The sequence below is a fragment of the Triticum urartu genome, chromosome 5 (assembly GCF_003073215.2).
Source record: "Triticum urartu cultivar G1812 chromosome 5, Tu2.1, whole genome shotgun sequence".
Lineage (NCBI taxonomy): Eukaryota > Viridiplantae > Streptophyta > Magnoliopsida > Poales > Poaceae > Triticum > Triticum urartu.
This window is the reverse complement of record NC_053026.1, coordinates 536,645,410-536,667,580: the sequence shown is the minus strand read 5'-3', so window position 1 is coordinate 536,667,580 and position 22,171 is coordinate 536,645,410. Positions and strand designations below refer to the sequence as shown.

General features: G+C 47.0%; 3 protein-coding genes across 3 annotated transcripts; 1 reads left to right on the top strand and 2 right to left on the bottom strand.

Moving 5' to 3' along the window:
- Nucleotides 1-11,316: 11,316 nt before the first annotated feature.
- Nucleotides 11,317-12,948, bottom strand: LOC125510493 (histidine--tRNA ligase, chloroplastic/mitochondrial-like). Its single transcript, XM_048675693.1, has one exon. It carries the CDS (start codon nucleotides 12,946-12,948, stop codon nucleotides 11,548-11,550), a length of 1,401 nt encoding a protein of 466 aa, XP_048531650.1. The 3' UTR covers nucleotides 11,317-11,547.
- On the top strand, nucleotides 12,911-17,190 carry LOC125510494 (7-methylguanosine phosphate-specific 5'-nucleotidase A). Its single transcript, XM_048675694.1, has 9 exons — nucleotides 12,911-13,267; nucleotides 13,350-13,410; nucleotides 13,511-13,643; nucleotides 14,216-14,339; nucleotides 15,132-15,188; nucleotides 15,263-15,359; nucleotides 15,755-15,962; nucleotides 16,814-16,874; nucleotides 16,983-17,190. The coding sequence occupies exons 1-9, from the start codon at nucleotides 12,911-12,913 to the stop codon at nucleotides 17,034-17,036; spliced, it is 1,152 nt and encodes a 383-aa protein (XP_048531651.1). The 3' UTR covers nucleotides 17,037-17,190.
- Nucleotides 17,191-18,025: 835 nt separating this feature from the next.
- On the bottom strand, nucleotides 18,026-21,590 carry LOC125510492. The gene is made up of 4 exons (XM_048675691.1): nucleotides 20,909-21,590; nucleotides 20,271-20,423; nucleotides 19,519-20,160; nucleotides 18,026-19,375 (listed from the first exon to the last, which is right to left on the bottom strand). The coding sequence occupies exons 1-4, from the start codon at nucleotides 21,251-21,253 to the stop codon at nucleotides 18,290-18,292; spliced, it is 2,226 nt and encodes a 741-aa protein (XP_048531648.1). The 5' UTR covers nucleotides 21,254-21,590; the 3' UTR covers nucleotides 18,026-18,289.
- Nucleotides 21,591-22,171: the final 581 nt, after the last annotated feature.

The window sequence follows — 22,171 nt, the reverse complement described above, 5'->3', positions numbered from 1 at the left end:
GCCACGCGGGGCCGCGGGCGCATGGTAGGCGCAGGCGCCATCGCCGGCCTGCCGTCCTCCACCCGCACAGTCCACACGCCCGGCTCGGTGCGGGGGTAGGGGCGCTCGTCGGGCTCGTCATCTTCCGAGGGGATGCCACTCTACGGGGAGCACGAGGATCGCGGCGAGAGCGGTGTCCAGTCCTCGACACGGTCCAGATGAAGGAGCAAGTCGAACTGCAGCAGCTCAGGCGGAGGAGCCACCGCGCGGCTCGGAGGGGAGTGGCCCATCATCTCGTCGATGCGGCCCGCCCCCTGGCGTGCTTCCAAATGGTGCGTCTAGTGGGGATATGGGCAGTGTCCCAGCACCAGACCCAACATGCGAAGAGCTTGGTGTCGACGCGTTCGTGCGTCCGGCTGTCCAAGCGATCGACGATCACCTTGTCACCAATGGCTTCCCCCGCCCCCTCGAGCGTCCAGAGGTTCATGGGGAGCTTCTCGATAACCACACGCACATGCAGCATCCACTTGAGGCGGACAGCATGTGCGTCCTCTCGCCAGGGCTCAAGCAGGAAGGGCACGCCATCCACCGACAGCGAGCCCTGCCGCATAGCGAGATCCTTGTGCGCCGGCATGGTGAAGAAGACGAAGAAGTCCTCGGGGTCTTGGTTGGTGACGCGTAGAAGGTGCGGTGGGATCTTGAACTCCTTCTCAAGCGCGCGGCCGATGGACAGCGGACTGGCGGCATGCGCCATGGTGCCCACCGCTGTGAGGACCACGGCATGCTGGAGGAGCAGGAACGTCTGGTGCTCGATGGCTGGCGAGGACGCGATGACCTTGTGGTTGTTGCGGGGGCGACGGTTGTGGTCGATGAGGGGTGCAGGCTCCATGGCGAGGCGCTCGTCGACCGGACAGGCCGGGCGCAGGGTCGGGGACGGCGGGAAGATCAGGCGCTCGCAGACCGGCCGGTGCTGGGTGCACGGACGCACGCCCTGCTTGCACGCAGCCTTGTTGCGGGGATTTTCAGGGCAGTCACTGTTGGGTTTCGTAGTAATTTCAAAAAATTTCCTACGCTCACGCAAGATCATGGTGATGCATAGTAACGAGAGGGGAGAGTATGATCTACGTACCCTTGTAGATCGACAACGGAAGCGTTTGGTTGATGTAGTCGTACGTCTCCACGGCCCGACCGATCAAGCACCGAAACTACGGCACCTCCGAGTTCTAGCACACGTTCAGCTCGATGACGATCCCCGGACTCTGATCCAGCAAAGTGTCGGGGAAGAGTTCCGTCAGCACGACAGCGTGGTGACGATCTTGATGTACTACCGTCGTAGGGCTTTGCCTAAGCACCGCTACAATATTATCGAGGACTATGGTGGAAGGGGGCACCGCACACGGCTAAGAATATGATCACGTGGATCAACTTGTGTCTCTAGGGGTGCCCCTTGCCTCCGTATATAAACGTTCAAGGGAGGGGGGCCGGCCGGCCAAGGTGTGGCGCGCCAGGAGGAGTCCTACTCCTTCTGGGAGTAGGACTCCCCCCCTTTCCTAGTTGGAATAGGATTCGTGGAGGGGGGAAAAGAGGAGAGAGAGGAGGAAGGGGGGCCGGCCCCCTCTCCTTGTCCAATTCGGACCAAGGGGGGGAGGGGCGCGCGGCCCATCTCTGGCCACCTCTCCTCTCTTCCACTAAGGCCCACTAAGGCCCATATACCTCCCGGGGGGTTCCGGTAACCTCCCGGTACTCCGGTAAAATCCCAATTTCACCCGGAACACTTCTGATATCCAAACATAGGCTTCCAATATATCAATCTTTATGTCTCGACCATTTCGAGACTCCTCGTCATGTCCGTGATCACATCCGGGACTCCGAACAACCTTCGGTACATCAAAATGCATAAACTCATAATATAACTGTCATCGTAACCTTAAGCGTGCGGACCCTACGGGTTCGAGAACAATGTAGACATGACCGAGACACGTCTCCGGTCAATAACCAATAGCGGAACCTGGATGCTCATATTGGCTCCTACATATTCTACGAAGATCTTTTATCGGTCAGACCGCATGACAACATACGTTGTTCCCTTTGTCATCGGTATGTTACTTGCCCGAGATTCGATCGTCGGTATCCTATACCTAGTTCAATCTCGTTACCGGCAAGTCTCTTTACTCGTTCTGTAATACATCATCCCGCAACTAACTCATTAGTTGCAATGCTTGCAAGGCTTAAGTGATGTGCATTACCGAGAGGGACCAGAGATACCTCTCCGACAATCGGAGTGACAAATCCTAATCTCGAAATACGCCAACCCAACATGTACCTTTGGAGACACCTGTAGAGCTCCTTTATAATCACCCAGTTACGTTGTGACGTTTGGTAGCACACAAAGTGTTCCTCTGGCAAACGGGAGTTGCATAATCTCATAGTCATAGGAACATGTATAAGTCATGAAGAAAGCAATAGCAACATACTAAACGATCGAGTGCTAAGCTAATGGAATGGGTCATGTCAATCAGATCATTCAACTAATGATGTGATCCCGTTAATCAAATAACAACTCTTTGTCCATGGTTAGGAAACATAACCATCTTTGATTAACAAGCTAGTCAAGTAGAGGCATACTAGTGACACTCTTTTTGTCTATGTATTCACACATGTATTATGTTTCCGGTTAATACAATTCTAGCATGAATAATAAACTTTTATCATGATATAAGGAAATAAATAATAACTTTATTATTGCCTCTAGGGCATATTTCCTTCAGTCTCCCACTTGCACTAGAGTCAATAATCTAGATTACACAGTAATGATTCTAACACCCATGGAGCCTTGGTGCTGATCATGTTTTGCTCGTGGAAGAGGCTTAGTCAACGGGTCTGCAACATTCAGATCCGTATGTATCTTGCAAATCTCTATGTCTCCCACCTGGACTAGATCCCGGATGGAATTGAAGCGTCTCTTGATGTGCTTGGTTCTCTTGTGAAATCTGGATTCCTTCGCCAAGGCAATTGCACCAGTATTGTCACAAAAGATTTTCATTGGACCCGATGCACTAGGTATGACACCTAGATCGGATATGAACTCCTTCATCCAGACTCCTTCATTCGCTGCTTCCGAAGCAGCTATGTATTCCGCTTCACACGTAGATCCCGCCACAACGCTCTGTTTAGAACTGCACCAACTGACAGCTCCACCGTTTAATGTAAACACGTATCCGGTTTGCGATTTAGAATCGTACGGATCAGTGTCAAAGCTTGCATCAACGTAACCGTTTACGATGAGCTCTTTGTCACCTCCATATACGAGAAACATATCCTTAGTCCTTTTCAGGTACTTCAGGATGTTCTTGACCGCTGTCCAGTGATCCACTCCTGGATTACTTTGGTACCTCCCTGCTAGACTTATAGCAAGGCACACATCAGGTCTGGTACACAGCATTGCATACATGATAGAGCCTATGGCTGAAGCATAGGGAACATCTTTCATCTTCTCTCTATCTTCTGCAGTGGTCGGGCATTGAGTCCGACTCAAGTTCACACCTTGTAACACAGGCAAGAACCCTTTCTTTGCTTGATCCATTTTGAACTTCTTCAAAATCTTGTCAAGGAATGTGCTTTGTGAAAGTCCAATTAAACGTCTTGATCTATCTCTATAGATCTTTATGCCTAATATGTAAGCAGCTTCACCGAGGTCTTTCATTGAAAAACTCTTATTCAAGTATCCCTTTATGCTATCCAGAAATTCTATATCATTTCCAATCAGTAATATGTCATCCACATATAATATCAGAAATGCTACAGAGCTCCCACTCACTTTCTTGTAAATACAGGCTTCTCCAAAAGTCTGTATAAAACCAAATGCTTTGATCACACTATCAAAGCGTTTATTCCAACTCCGAGAGGCTTGCACCAGTCCATAAATGGATCGCTGGAGCTTGCACACTTTGTTAGCTCCCTTTGGATCGACAAATCCTTCCGGTTGCATCATATACAACTTTTCTTCCAGAAATCCATTCAGGAATGCAGTTTTGACATCCATCTGCCAAATTTCATAATCATAAAATGCGGCAATTGCTAACATGATTCGGACAGACTTAAGCATCGCTACAGGTGAGAAGGTCTCATCGTAGTCAATCCCTTTAACTTGCCGAAACCCTTTTGCGACAAGTCGAGCTTTGTAGACAGTAATATTACCGTCGGCGTCAGTCTTCTTCTTGAAGATCCATTTATTCTCAATTGCTTGCCGATCATCGGGCAAGTCAACCAAAGTCCATACTTTGTTCTCATACATGGATCCCATCTTAGATTTCATGGCTTCAAGCCATTTTGCGGAATCTGGGCTCACCATCGCTTCTTCATAGTTCGTAGGTTCATCATGATCTAGTAGCATGACTTCCAGAACAGGATTACCGTACCACTCTGGTGCGGATCTCACTCTGGTTGATCTACGAGGTTCAGTAGTATCTTGTTCTGAAGTTTCATGATCATTATCATTAGCTTCCTCACTAATTGGTGTAGGTGTCACAGAAACAGTTTTCTGTGATGCACTACTTTCCAATAAGGGAGCAGGTACAGTTACCTCGTCAAGTTCTACTTTCCTCCCACTCACTTCTTTCGAGAGAAACTCCTTCTCCAGAAAGTTTCCGAACTTAGCAACAAAAGTCTTGCCTTCGGATCTGTGATAGAAGGTGTATCCAATAGTCTCCTTTGGATATCCTATGAAGACACATTTCTCCGATTTGGGTTCGAGCTTATCAGATTGAAGCTTTTTCACATAAGCATCGCAGCCCCAAACTTTCAGAAACGACAACTTTGGTTTCTTGCCAAACCATAGTTCATAAGGCGTCGTCTCAACGGATTTTGATGGTGCCCTATTTAACGTGAATGCGGCCGTCTCCAAAGCATAACCCCAAAATGATAGCGGTAAATCAGTAAGAGACATCATAGATCGCACCATATCTAGTAAAGTACGATTACGACGTTCGGACACACCATTACGCTGTGGTGTTCCGGGTGGCGTGAGTTGCGAAACTATTCCGCATTGTTTCAAATGTACACCAAACTCGTAACTCAAATATTCTCCTCCACGATCAGATCGTAGAAACTTTATTTTCTTGTTACGATGATTTTCAACTTCACTCTGGAATTCTTTGAACTTTTCAAACATTTCAGACTTATGTTTCATTAAGTAGATATACCCATATCTGCTTAAATCATCTGTGAAGGTGAGAAAATAACGATATCCACCACGAGCCTCAATATTCATCGGACCACATACATCTGTATGTATGATTTCCAACAAATCTATTGCTCTCTCCATAGTACCGGAGAACGGCGTTTTAGTCATCTTGCCCATGAGGCACGGTTCGCAAGTACCAAGTGATTCATAATCAAGTGGTTCCAAAAGTCCATCAGTGTGGAGTTTCTTCATGCGCTTTACACTGATATGACCTAAACGGCAGTGCCACAAATAAGTTGCACTATCATTATCAACTCTGCATCTTTTGGTTTCAACATTATGAATATGTGTGTTACTACTATCGAGATACAATAAGAATAGACCACTCTTCAAGGGTGCATGACCATAAAAGATATTACTCTTATAAATAGAACAACCATTATTCTCTGATTTAAATGAATAACCGTCTCGCATCAAACAAGATCCAGATATAATGTTCATGCTTAACGCTGGCACCAAATAACAATTATTTAGGTCTAATATTAATCCCGAAGGTATATGTAGAGGTAGCGTGCCGACCGCGATCACATCGACTTTGGAACCGTTTCCCACGCGCATCATCACCTCGTCCTTAGCCAATCTTCGCTTAATCCGTAGTCCCTGTTTCGAGTTGCAAATATTAGCAACAGAACCAGTATCAAATACCCAGGTGCTACTGCGAGCATTAGTAAGGTACACATCAATAACATGTATATCACATATACCTTTGTTCACCTTGTCATCCTTCTTATCCGCCAAATACTTGGGGCAGTTCCGCTTCCAGTGACCAGTCTGCTTGCAGTAGAAGCACTCAGTTTCAGGCTTAGGTCCAGACTTGGGTTTCTTCTCTTGAGCAGCAACTTGCTTGCTGTTCTTCTTAAAGTTCCCCTTCTTCTTCCCTTTGCCCTTTTTCTTGAAACTAGTGGTCTTGTTGACCATCAACACTTGATGCTCCTTTCTGATTTCTACCTCCGCAGCTTTCAGCATTGCGAAGAGCTCGGGAATAGTCTTATTCATCCCTTGCATATTATAGTTCATCACGAAGCTCTTGTAGCTTGGTGGCAGTGATTGGAGAATTCTGTCAATGACGCAATCATCTGGAAGATTAACTCCCATTTGAATCAAGTGATTATTATACCCAGACATTTTGAGTATATGCTCACTGACAGAACTGTTCTCCTCCATCTTGCAGCTATAGAACTTATTGGAGACTTCATATCTCTCAATCCGGGCATTTGCTTGAAATATTAACTTCAACTCCTGGAACATCTCATATGCTCCATGACGTTCAAAACGTCGTTGAAGTCCCGGTTCTAAGCCGTAAAGCATGGCACACTGAACTATCGAGTAGTCATCAGCTTTGCTCTGCCAGACGTTCACAACATCTGGTGTTGCTCCAGCAGCAGGCCTGGCACCCAGCGGTGCTTCCAGGACGTAATTCTTCTGTGCAGCAATGAGGATAATCCTCAAGTTACGGACCCAGTCCGTGTAATTGCTACCATCATCTTTCAACTTTGCTTTCTCAAGGAACGCATTAAAATTCAACGGAACAACAGCACGGGCCATTTATCTACAATCATACATAAACAAGCAAGATAGTATCAGGTACTAAGTTCACGATAAATTTAGGTTCAGTTAATCATATTACTTAAAGAACTCCCACTTAGATAGACATCCCTCTAATCATCTAAGTCATTACGTGATCCAAATCAACTAAACCATGTCCGATCATCACGTGAGATGGAGTAGTTTCATTGGTGAACATCACTATGTTGATCATATCTACTATATGATTCACGCTCGACCTTTCGGTCTCCGTGTTCCGAGGCCATATCTGTATGTGCTTGGCTCGTCAAGTATAACCTGAGTATTCCGCGTGTGCAACTGTTTTGCACCCGTTGTATTTGAACGTAGAGCCTATCACACCCGATCATCACGTGGTGTCTCAGCACGAAGAACTTTCGCAACGGTGCATACTCAGGGAGAACACTTCTTGATAATTTAGTGAGAGATCATCTTATAATGCTACCATCAATCAAAGCAAGATAAGATGCATAAAAGATAAACATCACATGCAATCAATATAAGTGATATGATATGGCCATCATCATCTTGTGCTTGTGATCTCCATCTCCGAAGCACCATCATGATCACCATCGTCACCGGCGCGACACCTTGATCTCCATCGTAGCATCGTTGTCGTCTCGCCAATCTTATGCTTCCACGACTATCGCTACCGCTTAGTGATAAAGTAAAGCATTACAGCGCGATTGCATTGCATACAATAAAGCGACAACCATATGACTCCTGCCAGTTGCCGATAACTCGGTTACAAAACATGATCATCTCATACAATAAAATTTAGCATCATGTCTTGACCATATCACATCACAACATGCCCTGCAAAAACAAGTTAGACGTCCTCTACTTTGTTGTTGCATGTTTTACGTGGCTGCTACGGGCTTAAGCAAGAACCAATCTTACCTACGCATCAAAACCACAACGATAGTTTGTCAAGTTGGTGCTGTTTTAACCTTCGCAAGGACCGGGCGTAGCCACACTCGGTTCAACTAAAGTTGGAGAAACTGTCACCCGCAAGCCACCTATGTGCAAAGCACGTCGGGAGAACCGGTCTCGCGTAAGCGTACGCGTAATGTCGGTCCGGGCCGCTTCGTCCAACAATACCGCCGAACCAAAGTATGACATGCTGGTAAGCAGTATGACTTATATCGCCCACAACTCACTTGTGTTCTACTCGTGCATATAACATCACATATAAAACCTAGGCTCGGATGCCACTGTTGGGGTTTCGTAGTAATTTCAAAAAATTTCCTACGCACACGCAAGATCATGGTGATGCATAGCAACGAGAGGGGAGAGTGTGATCTACGTACCCTTGTAGATCGACAACGGAAGCGTTTGGTTGATGTAGTCGTACGTCTCACGGCCCGACCGATCAAGCACCGAAACTACGGCACCTCCGAGTTCTAGCACACGTTCAGCTCGATGACGATCCCCGGACTCCGATCCAGCAAAGTGTCGGGGAAGAGTTCCGTCAGCACGACGGCGTGGTGACGATCTTGATGTACTACCTGTCGCAGGGCTTCGCCTAAGCACAGCTACAATATTATCGAGGACTATGGTGGAAGGGGGCACCGCACATGGCTAAGAATATGATCACGTGGATCAACTTGTGTCTCTAGGGGTGCCCCTGCCTCCGTATATAAAGGTTCAAGGGGGGGGGCGGCCGGCCAAGGAGGGGCGCGCCAGGAGGAGTCCTACTCCCTGGGAGTAGGACTCCCCCCTTTCCTAGTTGGAATAGGATTCAGAGGGGAAGAGGAGAGAGAGGAGGAAGGGGGGCCGGCCCCCTCTCCTTGTCCAATTCGGACCAAGGGGGAGGGGCGCGCGGCCCATCTCTGGCCACCTCTCCTCTCTTCCACTAAGGCCCACTAAGGCCCATATACCTCCCGGGGGGTTCCGGTAACCTCCCGGTACTCCGGTAAAATCCCGATTTCACCCGGAACACTTCCGATATCCAAACATAGGCTTCCAATATATCAATCTTTATGTCTCGACCATTTCGAGACTCCTCGTCATGTCCGTGATCACATCCGGGACTCCGAACAACCTTCGTACACTCAAAATGTAACTGTCATAACTGTTATCGTTTTCTTGTATGTTTCTGTAGTAGAAGAGAGAGTATGTGTTTTTTATCGCTTTTATGATATTTGGTGTTTTAGTTATGCTTGACTCCTTGTCATGTTGTCATCCGAATACCTTGGTCATCAAAAAATAAACTCATAATATAATTGTCATCAAACGTTAAGCGTGCGGACCCTACGGGTTCGAGAACATGTAGACATGACCGAGACACGTCTCCGGTCAATAACCAATAGCGGAACCTGGATTCATATTGGCTCCCACATATTCTACGAAGATCTTTATCGGTCAGACCGCATAACAACATACGTTGTTCCCTTTGTCATTGGTATGTTACTTGCCCGAGATTCGATCGTCGGTATCTCAATACCTAGTTCAATCTCGTTACCGGCAAGTCTCTTTACTCGTTCCGTAATACATCATCATCCGCAACTAACTCATTAGTTGCAATGCTTGCAAGGCTTATGTGATGTGCTATTACCGAGAGGGCCCAGAGATACCTCTCCGACAATCGGAGTGACAAATCCTAATCTCGAAATACGCCAACCCAACATGTACCTTTGGAGACACCTGTAATAGCTCCTTTATAATCACCCAGTTACGTTGTGACGTTTGGTAGCACCCAAAGTGTTCCTCCGGCAAACGGGAGTTGCATAATCTCATAGTCATAGGAACATGTATAAGTCATGAAGAAAGCAATAGCAACATACTAAACGATCGGGTGCTAAGCTAATGGAATGGGTCATGTCAATCAGATCATTCAACTAATGATGTGACTCGTTAATCAAATAAACAACTCTTTGTCCATGGTTAGGAAACATAACCATCTTTGATTAACGAGCTAGTCAAGTAGAGGCATACTAGTGACACTCTGTTTGTCTATGTATTCACACATGTATTATGTTTTCGGTTAATACAATTCTAGCATGAATAATAAACTTTTATCATGATATAAGGAAATAAATAATAACTTTATTATTGCCTCTAGGGCATATTTCCTTCAGTCACGGCCGTAGTGGCCTTGGAGTTTGCAGATAATGTAGCGCAGTGGGTCGCGGCAGTCGATTCTACGATGTTCAGAACTAAGGCAGCGGAAGCAGAGGCCTTTGAATCTACTAAAGAAGGCCTCCCTGCCCTTTGAGGAGAGCCGACCGGGGATGGAGCGTCAGCGTCGGTGGCTCTGGAGCTGGCTGGAGCCCATCAGATCTCTACTGGCCCTCCTGTTTTTGCAGGATTGATGGAGCGTCCAGCCCTCTTCAATATCGTCGCTGGCCGGAAATGGCAAGGAGGAATCACGTACCACAATGGACTTGAGACGGGGGCGCTCGGGCGGGGGTGGCGCGTCCTCGTCCTCCGGTCCGAAGCCAGCCTCGGGGTCGCAGGCGCAAGATCCGTGAGGGGAGCGGGGAGGGCTCCTCGGACCGCGCGGCGAAGGGGGGGACGGGGTCGCCGGCACCTGGGACGGACCGCTGGTCGGGGAATGGATCTCCCCCTTTTCTGGAGAGCTCCATTCAAAGCTTCCCACAGGCGAAGCTGGATCCCGCACCGGGGTGGAGCAGCGCGGCATGGCCTCCGCGGAGACCCGGGTGGGCAGCAAGCGCAGTAATGGCGCCTCGGATTTTCTATTTGGGTCATGTGATCAAGGTTGCGAGTTCCAGAGTATAGACATTATAAACAGGGTAATAACTTGAGTACTGGTTGTTAGATCTGAAGTCCTTTTTTTTGTTCCAGTGATGGTGCTTGCACATTGGTCATTCTTTAGAGCTTGCTTTCTTGTGACGGACATAGTTCATCAGGCATATTAGTCTTGTATTAGTAAGCTTATTTTGTATTGCTAACTGCTAGTAGTTAGCAGAAGCCAATTCATGTGCCATCAATTTTACAAACAATTATCTAAAAATGCACAATAGTTAATAAATGTTTATATTTACATATCCAAAACATGATAAATGGGATAATAACTTGGATACATGATTGATTAGTTCTGAAGTTTCTTTTGTGAGGTGATGGTGAATGTACGTTGGTCGTCCTTTAGAGCCTACCTTTCTTATGACCCACATAGTTCGTCAGGCATATTAGCTCACTGTATCAGTGTTCTGAATTATTTTGTATTCTGCTACTCCCTCCGTTCCGAATTACTTGTCGCATGTATGGATGTATCTAGATGTATTTTAGTTCTAAATACATCCATTTCTGCGACGAGTAATTTGGAATGGAGGGAGTACTTACTACTACTCCCTCCGTACCAAAATATATGACGTTAAAATATATATTTTGGTACGGAGGGAGTAGTAGTTAGCAGAAGGCAGTTCAATCAATTTCACAAATAATTCTCTGAATTCATGTGTTTATATTTATATATACAAAACTGTTCACAACTGACAAAAAAATGTTTATCATGGTAGTATTCTTGATGCACTCGTGATGTTTCCATGCCATTGATCAGTTGTCCGGTATACAATTCAACTTACGAATATAATATTCATCTCAATTAGATTACAATTTCTTGGAGTTGCGCTTATCTTAACATAAGCCTCAACTATAATGGTTCCATGATATTTACTCTATAATATGGCATTGAAGGCACAGCTTAAAATGTTGCAAAGGGAGGACTAACAGAGGTAGACAACAAAAACGAAGAAAATATGGGCAAGGTTTGGAAGGAAAACCTCCAGATTGGCTAGCAATTACTGTAATTCGCCTGCCTTGACCTCAAATTCCTCTTTGGTAGACAGAATCTTCACACGAACCATGCCTCGCTCCCACTCAGATTTCCCCACCAAAACCAGCCTGCTGGCATTTAACCTCTCTGCATGTTTGAACACCCATTTCAGACGCTTATCTTGCACAAGGTCTACAGATCTGCCATTCTTGCGCAGAGAGGATGCAACACAGGATGCAGGTCCCTGAAGCTCATCATCCAACGGGAAGACAATGTCGTCTATCTGGCGCGACAGATGAGGCAGAAGGCCCTTCTCCTTCAGCAGCTCGACGATAACAGCATCCCCAAACCCAAACCCACAGGCCGGCACATCTTCGCTACCAAATGTTGAAAGCAGCCTATCATACCTCCCGCCACCGCAGATCGCCCTCAGCTCCCCTTGCCTATCAAAAGCCTCGAAAACAATCCCCGTGTAGTATGCAAGACCTCGAACAACCGATGCATCGAAACATAGCCAATCGGCATAGCCATACTGCTCGGCGAAGGAGAAGAGCTTCTTCAGGTCAGCAACAGCCTCAGCACCACCAGAGCCCAGCACCTCTTCGAGCTCAGGCAGTGACTTCAGAGAAAGCACATCGATGATGCCCTGCACAGCTTCAGATGGCAGTCCAGTGGAGATCAATTCCTTCTCAATCTCCTCTCTGCTCATCTTCCCCAGCTTGTCAACAATCACACAGACCGGAGTGAACAGGTGCTGCGGCACGGAGTACATGTCGAGCACCACCTGGAGAACCTTCCGGCTGGACAGCCGGATCCCCACGTCGGAGGACACGACCCCGAGACGCTCGAAGAGGAGCACAATGGCCTGGAGAAGCTCGGCCTCGGCGCGGACGCCGGGCACGCCGAAGACGTCCATGTTCCACTGGTAGTGCTCGCGGCGCCTCCCTCTGGTCATGCGCTCGTAGCGCCAGCACTGGCCGATGGTGAACCACTTGAGCGGGAGGGGCGCCGAGGTGCCTCGCCTGATGACCAGGCGCGCGAGGGACGGGGTGATCTCCGGCCGGAGGACCACGCGGCGGCCGCCCTTGTCCTCGAAGCTGTAGAGCTGCTCCGTGATCTCCTCCCCAGCCTTGCGGACGAAGAGCGCCTCGGACTCGAGCACCGGGAAGTCCACCTCCTCGAACGCCATCAGCCGGGACACCTCCCTGAAGTGGTCGAAGAGCCAGGTGCGCAGGCGCATCTCCTCCGGCGGGAAGTCCCTCGTGCCGCGCGGCGGGTTCAGCTCCACCACCCCCGCCCCCGCCGCCGCGGAGCCATGGCAGCCGTTGGTCGGCTTCGAGGGAGAGGAGGAGGAGGAGGCGCAGAGGAGGCGGCGGCGGCGGGCGGGAATGCGGAGGAGGTGGCGGCGGAGCGCCGCCGACGACATTCTCTCCCAAGGGAAACAAACACAAACGCCCTACAGTAAGAGAGAGGGAGGGATTCGTCTTGCTCCGGCCCACCATTTCGGAATGAGGCCCATGACGAGCCCACTGCTCCTCTCCCCATCCCCTTGCCGTCTCCTCCGCCGCCTCTTCTCCCGCGCCCCTCGCCGCCGGAACCCTACGACACCGCGGCCCCTCGGCCGCCGCCTCCCAGCCTCCATGTCCTCCTCCAGCGCCAGGGCCCCCGACTCCGTCGTCGCAGACGCCGACGCGCTCGCTCGCAAGGTCGCCGCCATCCGCGCCGCCGGCCCAGCTAAGCTGCAGGTTCGCTCCCTCGCCAGTCTCACCGCCTATGTGGCCTCTGTCTATGGATTTGCAATCTGAATAGGTTCTTCCATTGGTTTAGGTGATTGCCGACTTCGACGGCACGCTCACTCGGTACTGGTACGACGGCTCCCGCGGCCAGAGTACGCCCCTCGTTTCTGCTGATTTCTCGTCAGACTTGGGAGCTTAGGACTTCAGAGATTGAATTGTCCTGAGGGCATGTGTGTGTATGTGTGGTCGTAGGTAGCCATGGGCTGCTCAGACAGGGGAATGAAGAGTTCGACGCCAAGAGGGAGGCGTTGTTCGAGCATTACCACCCCATCGAGATCAACCCCGACATCCCGCTGCTGGAGAAGGCCAAGCTCATGGAAGAATGGTGAGTAGCAGTAGTTGGAAGTCTTCCACAGCAAAATGTGGAGCGTGTAAAGTGAACACTGAAAGTGTCTGTTCTGCTTGTCCAATGACATGTTGGATACATGATTGTTTAGTTCTGAAGTCTTTTTTGTCAAGAGGTGGTGCTTGTACATTGGTCGTTCTTTAAAGATAGTTTTCTTGTGACCCACATGGTTTGTCAGTCTAATAGCTTTTTATGTCAGCATTGCATATTATTCTATTTAAAGGCGCTGTTCTGAAGTCTTTTTAAAGATAGTTTGTATTCTGCTGCCTCCTCGTAGTTAGCAGACGCCAATTCAAGTGTGATCAGTTTCACAAACAGTTCTCTCAAAGGAAAATGCACATTAATAAATATGTACTTGTGTTTATATATGTGAAACCCATTATAACAGAAATAGTAATGTTTCTTATGGTAGTTTTCTTGATTCGCTTTTGATGTTTTCATTCCATTGATCCTGTTATCCAGTATATGATTTCACTTTCGAATAAAATATGCATTTCAATTAAAGATTCTGTGTATTGTACCTTGGCCCCTGATTTCATTACTTGCTACAGGTGGGGGAAGACTCATGGTCTCCTTATTGAAGGGGGGCTTACACAAAATGCTATAAAGAAATCGGTGGCTGATGCTGCAATTGCTTTTCGAGATGGAGTGGTGGAGCTGTTTGAATTTTTGGAGGTTTTATTTCCTTTCTAATGTTTGCTTAGTGTTCCAGTTTTAGTGACCAAGGGTTTGATGGTGTACTCATTCGGAACATGCATATTTACTTTTGTCCCTGGTTATTTTGGTATGGTTAAGTCCATCGGTAGTTATTTTGTTGTGTTAAGAGAGAGAAAAAATCCCCGTGATGAATTTGTCGAATAGGAAGGCAACAAACATCACTCCCTTTTATAAACCATTTGGATAGCTATTTTGGATTCTTTTGTTGAGTGATTACTTGTATCCACAAGAATGCATGTGCTGAGTGAAAAAAGAACCATAGGCTGCTTTTGGCTGTGCATATGAGCGTGGAATTCATCTTCTCGCGTTTCAGCAAGTTTGACTTCGGATTTGAGAAGTAAAGTAGTCATCCTGCTGAAGCTATTAGACACATTCATACAAGCATAAGAGAGCCTAAATTGCGGTTATGTAATTTTCCCTTGGTCTGTTTCTTATCTTTCCCGTCTTCTGTTTATATCATTGGATGGAATCTTTCATATTCTAGGCACACGTTATTTTAGGCAACAAAGAATATGTTGTTTCCTGGAGTTTTCTGGCGCTTATTTCTTTTTTTTTCTTTCTTGCATATATGTTGGTAATGAAGTGATATTATTGGTAGATCAAGTTGGCTTGCCTGAGATCACAACATTTTCGGGAGATATGAAGAATGAACCTCTGTTATGGCTAGTTTAATAAAACCCTGCAACTGTTGCTGTTATGGCTACAATTAAGACATAAGTGTTTGATAAAGCCTTTAAATATAATTTTCAGGCTAGAGATATTCCAGTGCTAGTATTTTCGGCTGGACTTGCAGACATCATTGAGGAGGTAACTTCTAAAAGGAACGAAACCAAATGTTGAACGAACTTCGTTGCAGATGACACGCCTGCTCTACCTTTTAGGTCTTCCGGCAGAAACTCCACCGATCATTCAAGAACATCAAGATTGTGTCCAATAGAATGGTCTTTAATGAAGAGGGTTCTCTTGTAGCATTTAAAGGTGATTTTTAATCCTCAACAAGTGTCTATGATTCGTGGATTGTTTCTACCAAATGTGAATGCAGGATATATGTTCATAATATCCAACTCGTAAAAAATAGTAGTTTCATGCAGTTGTCCTACATTGAACAAATTCTATTTTATGAAAATATGTGACATGTGAAATCTCTAAGATCCAAAAGTACGGTTGTTGGTTTGCTGTTACCTGACTGTCTCATTGGACCTTTGTCTAAAGACCACTCTATATTTGTATTGTGTATCTCCGTTGATATGGATACCCTTTATCACTTTTCCATAAACAATCTTTTCAAACTGATGATAACACTTGTTTACGCCAAGTATGCATTTTTCTTACCTTCTCATTACCTCATAGAATCTAAATAACGTCTAATGCAGGGAAGACAATTCATGTTCTAAACAAAAATGAGCATTCCTTGGACATGGCAGCTCCAGTGCATGACAGTCTGGGGGATCCAAATGGTTCTATTGATGACTATTCATTGGTGAAAAAGAGGACCAACGTGCTGCTACTTGGAGATCACATTGGAGACCTGGGAATGTCTGATGGTTTAAACTACGAGAACAGGATTGCTGCTGGATTCCTGTATGTGAATTTCCATTTTGCTTGCCTTTTGCTTGATTCATTCAAAGAAATTACAATTAAACATATTGAGAATAATCACATAATATTTTTTATTCTGGTTAAGTCTATATTCGATGGATTTGGTCATTTGCAATATATAGAATTTACGTAGAAAATGTGGGGACAACTCCTGCTGATACTGAAATTGATTAGTTATTGCGATGAACCGAGTAAATTACTAAACAATCCAATGGGTCATATACATTTTTTTTCTACTGTATACTCTAGGGGGGGGGGGGGGGGGGTATTCTAAGCTTATATAGTCCTGACTTTGCTCTACCCATGACGTATTCTAAGCTTATATAATCCTGACTTTGCTCTACCCATGACGTACTTTCCAAAATTCAAGCTGAACTTCTCCCCATTTGTCTTTTGACTCTTGTCATATAATATAAGTAGCTTATTTTGTTGGCAGAAGTGTGAGTTAGACGTGTCATCTTCATTAATTTTTTGCAGATTTATATACTTAACAAGCTCTGGACATAAATTGCTGTCTTTTCTTTAAAGTAAAGTTTCTTTGCAGTTGCATCAAAGCTTAGCAATCACAAGAACGCTGATGTTTGTGCTGTACTAGTTTCCTTTTAACCAATGCAAGCCAAAATTTCATCGCGTCACATGGAACTCCATGTGACTAATCAACATTAAATAAAGCATTTTAACCAAGGAAACCGTATATTCTTCTTATCAAACTTTGACTGCTAATTTTTGGAAAGCAAGTGCTTTGTTCAAATCTTGTTTAATAACAGGTGTGAGTGACAGGATTCACTTTCCTACAGATTTATGCATCAATTGACAAACGACCGGTTTTGCAGGAATACCAACATTGAGAAATCTCTGAAAGATTACTCCAAGGCATTTGACATTGTTTATCTGGTGAGATATGGTTTAGTACACTGCAATCACTTTAATTATCATGGTTATACACCTTGTTTAGTTCCCAGTTCTCACATCATATGTCTATGGTGATTCAACTCTATGCAGAATGATGTGTCGATGCGGGGAGTTGTTGAGCTTGTGTCTGATCTGTGTCCTTAACCGAGTCATCTTTAGCCGAACCTAGACCCTGAAATCTGGGTTATCTATCTATGCCCGAAACTTGCTAACTTGGTAAACTTGCTTCATGAGAAGCACTTGTACAGCTAGGCAGCAGCCTGTATCAAATGATTATGATGTACCCAATTCCTAGGCATGCCATGGTTTTCTTGTGTGCTCTCTTCTTAGAAATTTGTCACAGGACAAAAGGTCGAAGTCGCTCACAAAATAGTAAATACTACTATGCCAGCTTAACTACAGAAAGATTGTGATTGTGAAGGGGACATTCACATAGTATAAAACTAGGAGAAAAATAACATTATATTCCTTGTCCAAAACATGCATTGTGAGCACTAATTGGCCGCCCAGCTCGGTTATGCGTGTCCTGGCTGTTACATCACTCCTGAGCTAATCATATTCTGACCAAGTATGAACGACTATGACAATTTTTCAAATGCACCATTATATTCAGACAAATCAATGGTTTTTCTAGCGGCAAAATTATATTAAAGTCAGCATGTGACGAAATGAGTTACTACAAATTAAAAACTCAGGCCCGCGATACCGATGTTCTCTACCGAAAATTCCAAACCTGCCCTGCAAATTAAGAAAACAAAGCCAGTATTCATCAAAAGGTATGTAGAAGAATCAACTGCCATTTAACAGTATCACGAGCTGGCGAGATCACATGACGATCCAGAAAAAGATTGGAGGATGCTTTTGATCCGCATTTTGCAGCAGCTCGTGCGTCGCATTCACTGAAGATGTACTTCACGCTGGTGACAGCTTTGGTTCCGGTAACCCGGCACGTCTGGACGATGCCTCACCGTCAAGAAGCCACAGCCAACAGCACCAGCACGAGCCAAAAAGTTTCAGCAACAGCATTACATCAAGAACGGGCAGTCATTTTCAGGCAGCATCGACAGACGGCTCAGAGTTTCAGCAATCTCTGCTCCTCACACCAAGTTTGCATACAGAAACAAGGTCAAAACTTCAGTAAGATGATGGGATTCCTCATCGATTAGTACAAGGGTTATGCGTGATTACAAAGATCATCCGGTTAATACAAGATAGGCAGGAGCAATCGCCTCTTTGTACAAAATGCAGGCGGCTGGCTCCGATGCCTGTGATGACGGGAAACCTATACTAGTCAGGTCATATTAGACATGGAACGAGCACATACAGGGGGGAAAAGGCAGCAAAATCTTCGAGTAGGTTCCCCTCCATGGAAAAAACTCAGCCAGCGCAGTGGCAAGCTATGCCACGGCAACCGCCGGTGCTAGGGCGAGCTCCATCCCCGGCGGCGGCTCGGGCCATGAGAACTCAAACGGAGCTTCGATGGTGAGGGCTTGTGGCGGCTGGGCAACCTCTGCCGGGACCGCCTCGGTGTAGTGGAACTCGATCTGGAGGCGGTGGTGCAGCGGCGTCGATGCCACCGTTCCCCTCTTGATGTCCCCCTGTAGCTCCCTGATCGGTATGGCCGCCAGGAAGCTCTTGATGTACTCTTTGCACGACTCCTTGCCCTTCGACACGAGTACGTTCTCTTCGATGTCGTCGTCTTCGCTGTCCTGCCCGGACGAGGAGCTCCTTGAAGAACCCTTCAGCGGCCCGCTTGAGTCGGGGCTAGGTTGCGCCTTCTTCTCGTCGGACACCTTGTGAATCATGGTGGTGTCGTCGAATTTCAAAATGTAGGCCTGGCTGCATCCTTCGTAGAACCTTTCTCCAAGGGTGTCGATGATGTAATATGCATCACGCTCAACCTTGAGGAGAAAAAAGTGGTCATTCCAGCTCACTATATATAGGTTAGGGTTGTCACTGGATGAGGCCTCTGCTGCCTGGCTGATCTCATCCCAGATGTTATCAAAGGACATGGCATCATTGAGGAAGTCAAGTCCTCCCATGTCATCAGCTCCTTCGGGTACGAAGAATCCGATAAATGACTTGCTGGGGGAGACTGTAAGTGGCCGGGTCTTGGCATCAAGGACAGTTTCAAGATCAAAGTGCTTGTCAGGAAAACGCTCTCGGTATGTCTTGTTCTCACAAAGGTTTCTCCACTCTAGTGATCCTTCTCGGATCAGGTTATCAAATTGCGACTGGATAGGCATCAGATTCTGATTTGCCTGGAACCAGTCTGCAATGACAGCCACAAGTGACGTGCATGCACTTGCCCCAGCAGCCCGCTCACTTCTCTGGTCTATTGACGCAAAGAACACCTGGGAAGAAAGCCTCATATGACCATCACGGCTAAGTACCTCCTTTGATTCCCAGTTCCCCACAACAAAATTGTCATCGCCAAATTCTGACATCATACCATGAACTGACCCATCTTCGCTTCTTGATCGCTGCAATTGAAAGAAATATTGTTCAGCGCAAGTTATGGACATTCAAAAACAGTTCTGTGGTATACAACAAGGCCTCTGGGCCAAAGAACAGGATGCTGACTATTTTTTCACAATGCAATGAAAAGAAAAAGAGGAAATTTTACCTGTGATCCATCGGAAGAGGTTAGCAGCCGACGATCGTGGTCAATATCATCACCTCCCTCTTCTCCATTTGCTCTCTTCAACAGAGGTTCACCCTTAGCCTTTAGTGACCGTAAACCCAGTTTCCTCTTTCTCCAAGGAAGGATACTCCGTTTGGCAGTTGGCAACACAGTTCCCACAGCAGTTGATGACTGTGGTTCATCTACATGGTAACCGGCATCGGATTTCCGGTGACTGTAATAGACCCAGTCCTCATGGTCACCAACATGGTTGACAGACTGCAGTGAACCATAACTGAACGACTTCCTGATAGTTGAATCCGCAACTTCATCTTCATGTGTTCTATCATCAAGATCTTCATCCACAGGCTCGGTACCATATGGATATTCGGTACCATCACTGTGAATATAGCAATTATCTTCACTGCCTTCATCGCTTTGGAATGTCTTCTTGGACCTTCGAGCTGACACTATATGCCTGAGGATTTTTACCTTTCTTAGCCCCGCTTTAATGACTGAAACCTCATCTTTTCCTCCAGGGACAGAATCACAAGACGACGGGGATAACGGAGCGGCCACAGCAGACCGTTGTGAAGCATCAGAGGCTTCTTGATGAGCTCTCAGTTCCACCATGCTCAGAGTGAGCTGCAATGAAAAAGAGGATGTCAGTCACACAGGCGGCAATTAAAACGAGTTTTTCTTTTTTACGCCGAGAATCATTAGCTAGAAGCTTGTTGTTCACAACAAAAACTCACATGAAGCGACGGAGCAGACTCAGGCGCACCACAGGGCACGGACAAAGGGAGAATTATCTCAATATCCTCTTCGGCTGCTGATGCATAATCTGCTAGGCTAAGAGAAGCAGTTCCCAGAATTGTTGGTTTAGTCTTTGGGCCTTTGTTCACATCCTGCCACGAGGAAAAGAAGAACAAGGCATATCAGATTCCCTGCTGAAGTCACTCAAAACAAACTGACTGGAAGAAATCACTGAAAACAAAATATGCCAACTTGCTAAGGGATGATTTGCAATTGTTCATGGCGCAATTGAACTCGGTCGCAAGGCTATAAATTCATTCTGGAAGGGGTTATTTGAGAGCAGGAAACATGATACCATGGCCACATAGAAAAGCAACTGTAGCTATCGTTACTGGTAAACATAATAAGGAGTCCATATATTTCATAAGGTGTGATGTTACTATCAGATTTTGCTCCATATTAACAGGAATACAGTTGCCCGCCATGATTGATCCATTGACATCCACCAACTACACATATTCGTTCAAGCAACTGAAAAATAATAATTTTACTCCTCTAAGGATGATATAATTAACAATCAAGAGAAGGCAATGGAATCCAGTTCCAGCAAGGAGAGGAGAGGGGAGGAGATGCTCACGGTGAAGACGGTGAAGGCGAGCTCCCACGGCTGGAACGCGGCGGCCTCCCGGTGGGACGCGGCCGCGAGCGTGACGGCGCTGTCGAACCCCTCCTCCCACGCCACGGCGCCGCCGGCCAGCTCCTCGCCCCTGGTGCGGTTGCGCCGCACCGCGCGCCGCAGCGAGCCGAGGCCGGACGCCCTCGGCCCCTTCCACCTGACCTCCGCCGCGACCCTCTGCTCCTGCTCCGCGGGCTCCACGGACGGCGGGGGCGGCGGCAGCCCCTCCGCCCGCCGCACCACCAGCCGGACGCGGAACTTGCGCGCCTGGGGCGGCCGCGGCCACCGCATCATCCTCGCCACCATCTAGGCCGGGAAGGAACCCCCTCGACGAGGCCCGGCCGAATCGCGCGGAGGAGGAAAGGAAAAGGCTCGGCTCGGCCACCAAGAACCGACCGAAATGTCGCAAGAACACCCGCACACACCCCGCGTGCCTCTGCTCCAAGAAGACGAACCGGGGAACCCTCGGGCTTGAGCGACGGCCGGATCGGTAGAGAACGCGTCGATCTCGTCGCGGCACGGCCGGATTTTGCCGGGTGTTTGGCTCGATTTGTTGAGAGTCGGGGGAGGAGACGGTGGAGAGAGAGAGGGAGAGAGGTTGTGGGGGAGGAGAGTGGAGGGAGGCACGAGGAGAGAGAGGGGTGCAGGTCTCGGGCATAAATAGGGGCAGAAAAACGTTGCGGAGGGGAGGCGCGGGTGGGGCCCCCCTTTGTTTTTCTCTGCTTGTTTAGATCGCGGAGTGGGGCCCCGTGGCCGGCTTTTCCATGCTGTCTCTGTACCGGCAGCATAAATTTCGTTTTTCTTTTGTTATTATTACTTTCTCGTCTCGGTTTTACAGGACATATTTTTGCTTGTCAAAGTACAGTATAAGATTTGGGGCTTTGTTGATCAAATGAGAAATATTAATGTTTTTACAGTCCCCGAGTTTTTCTTTGTGTGTGTAACAGGACCTGGATCTATTATAAAGCTTCACCGGAAGTACAAAGCTCTCCAACATAATAAATCATAGGTCAAAACCCCAAACATAATAACTCATATAGGGTTTTTTTAGCAGATAATAGAGGGGGAGGCAAGGCAAAGCTGTCACACCGCCGAGTGGAGGTTCCTCCTAGCAAGACAAGCTAATCCATGAGGGTCATTCATATTTACTTTATGTGATGCTGAATCACAACCGCAATAATAGGAAATATTTTCTGAACATAAATGAGTAAATGACAGTAATAT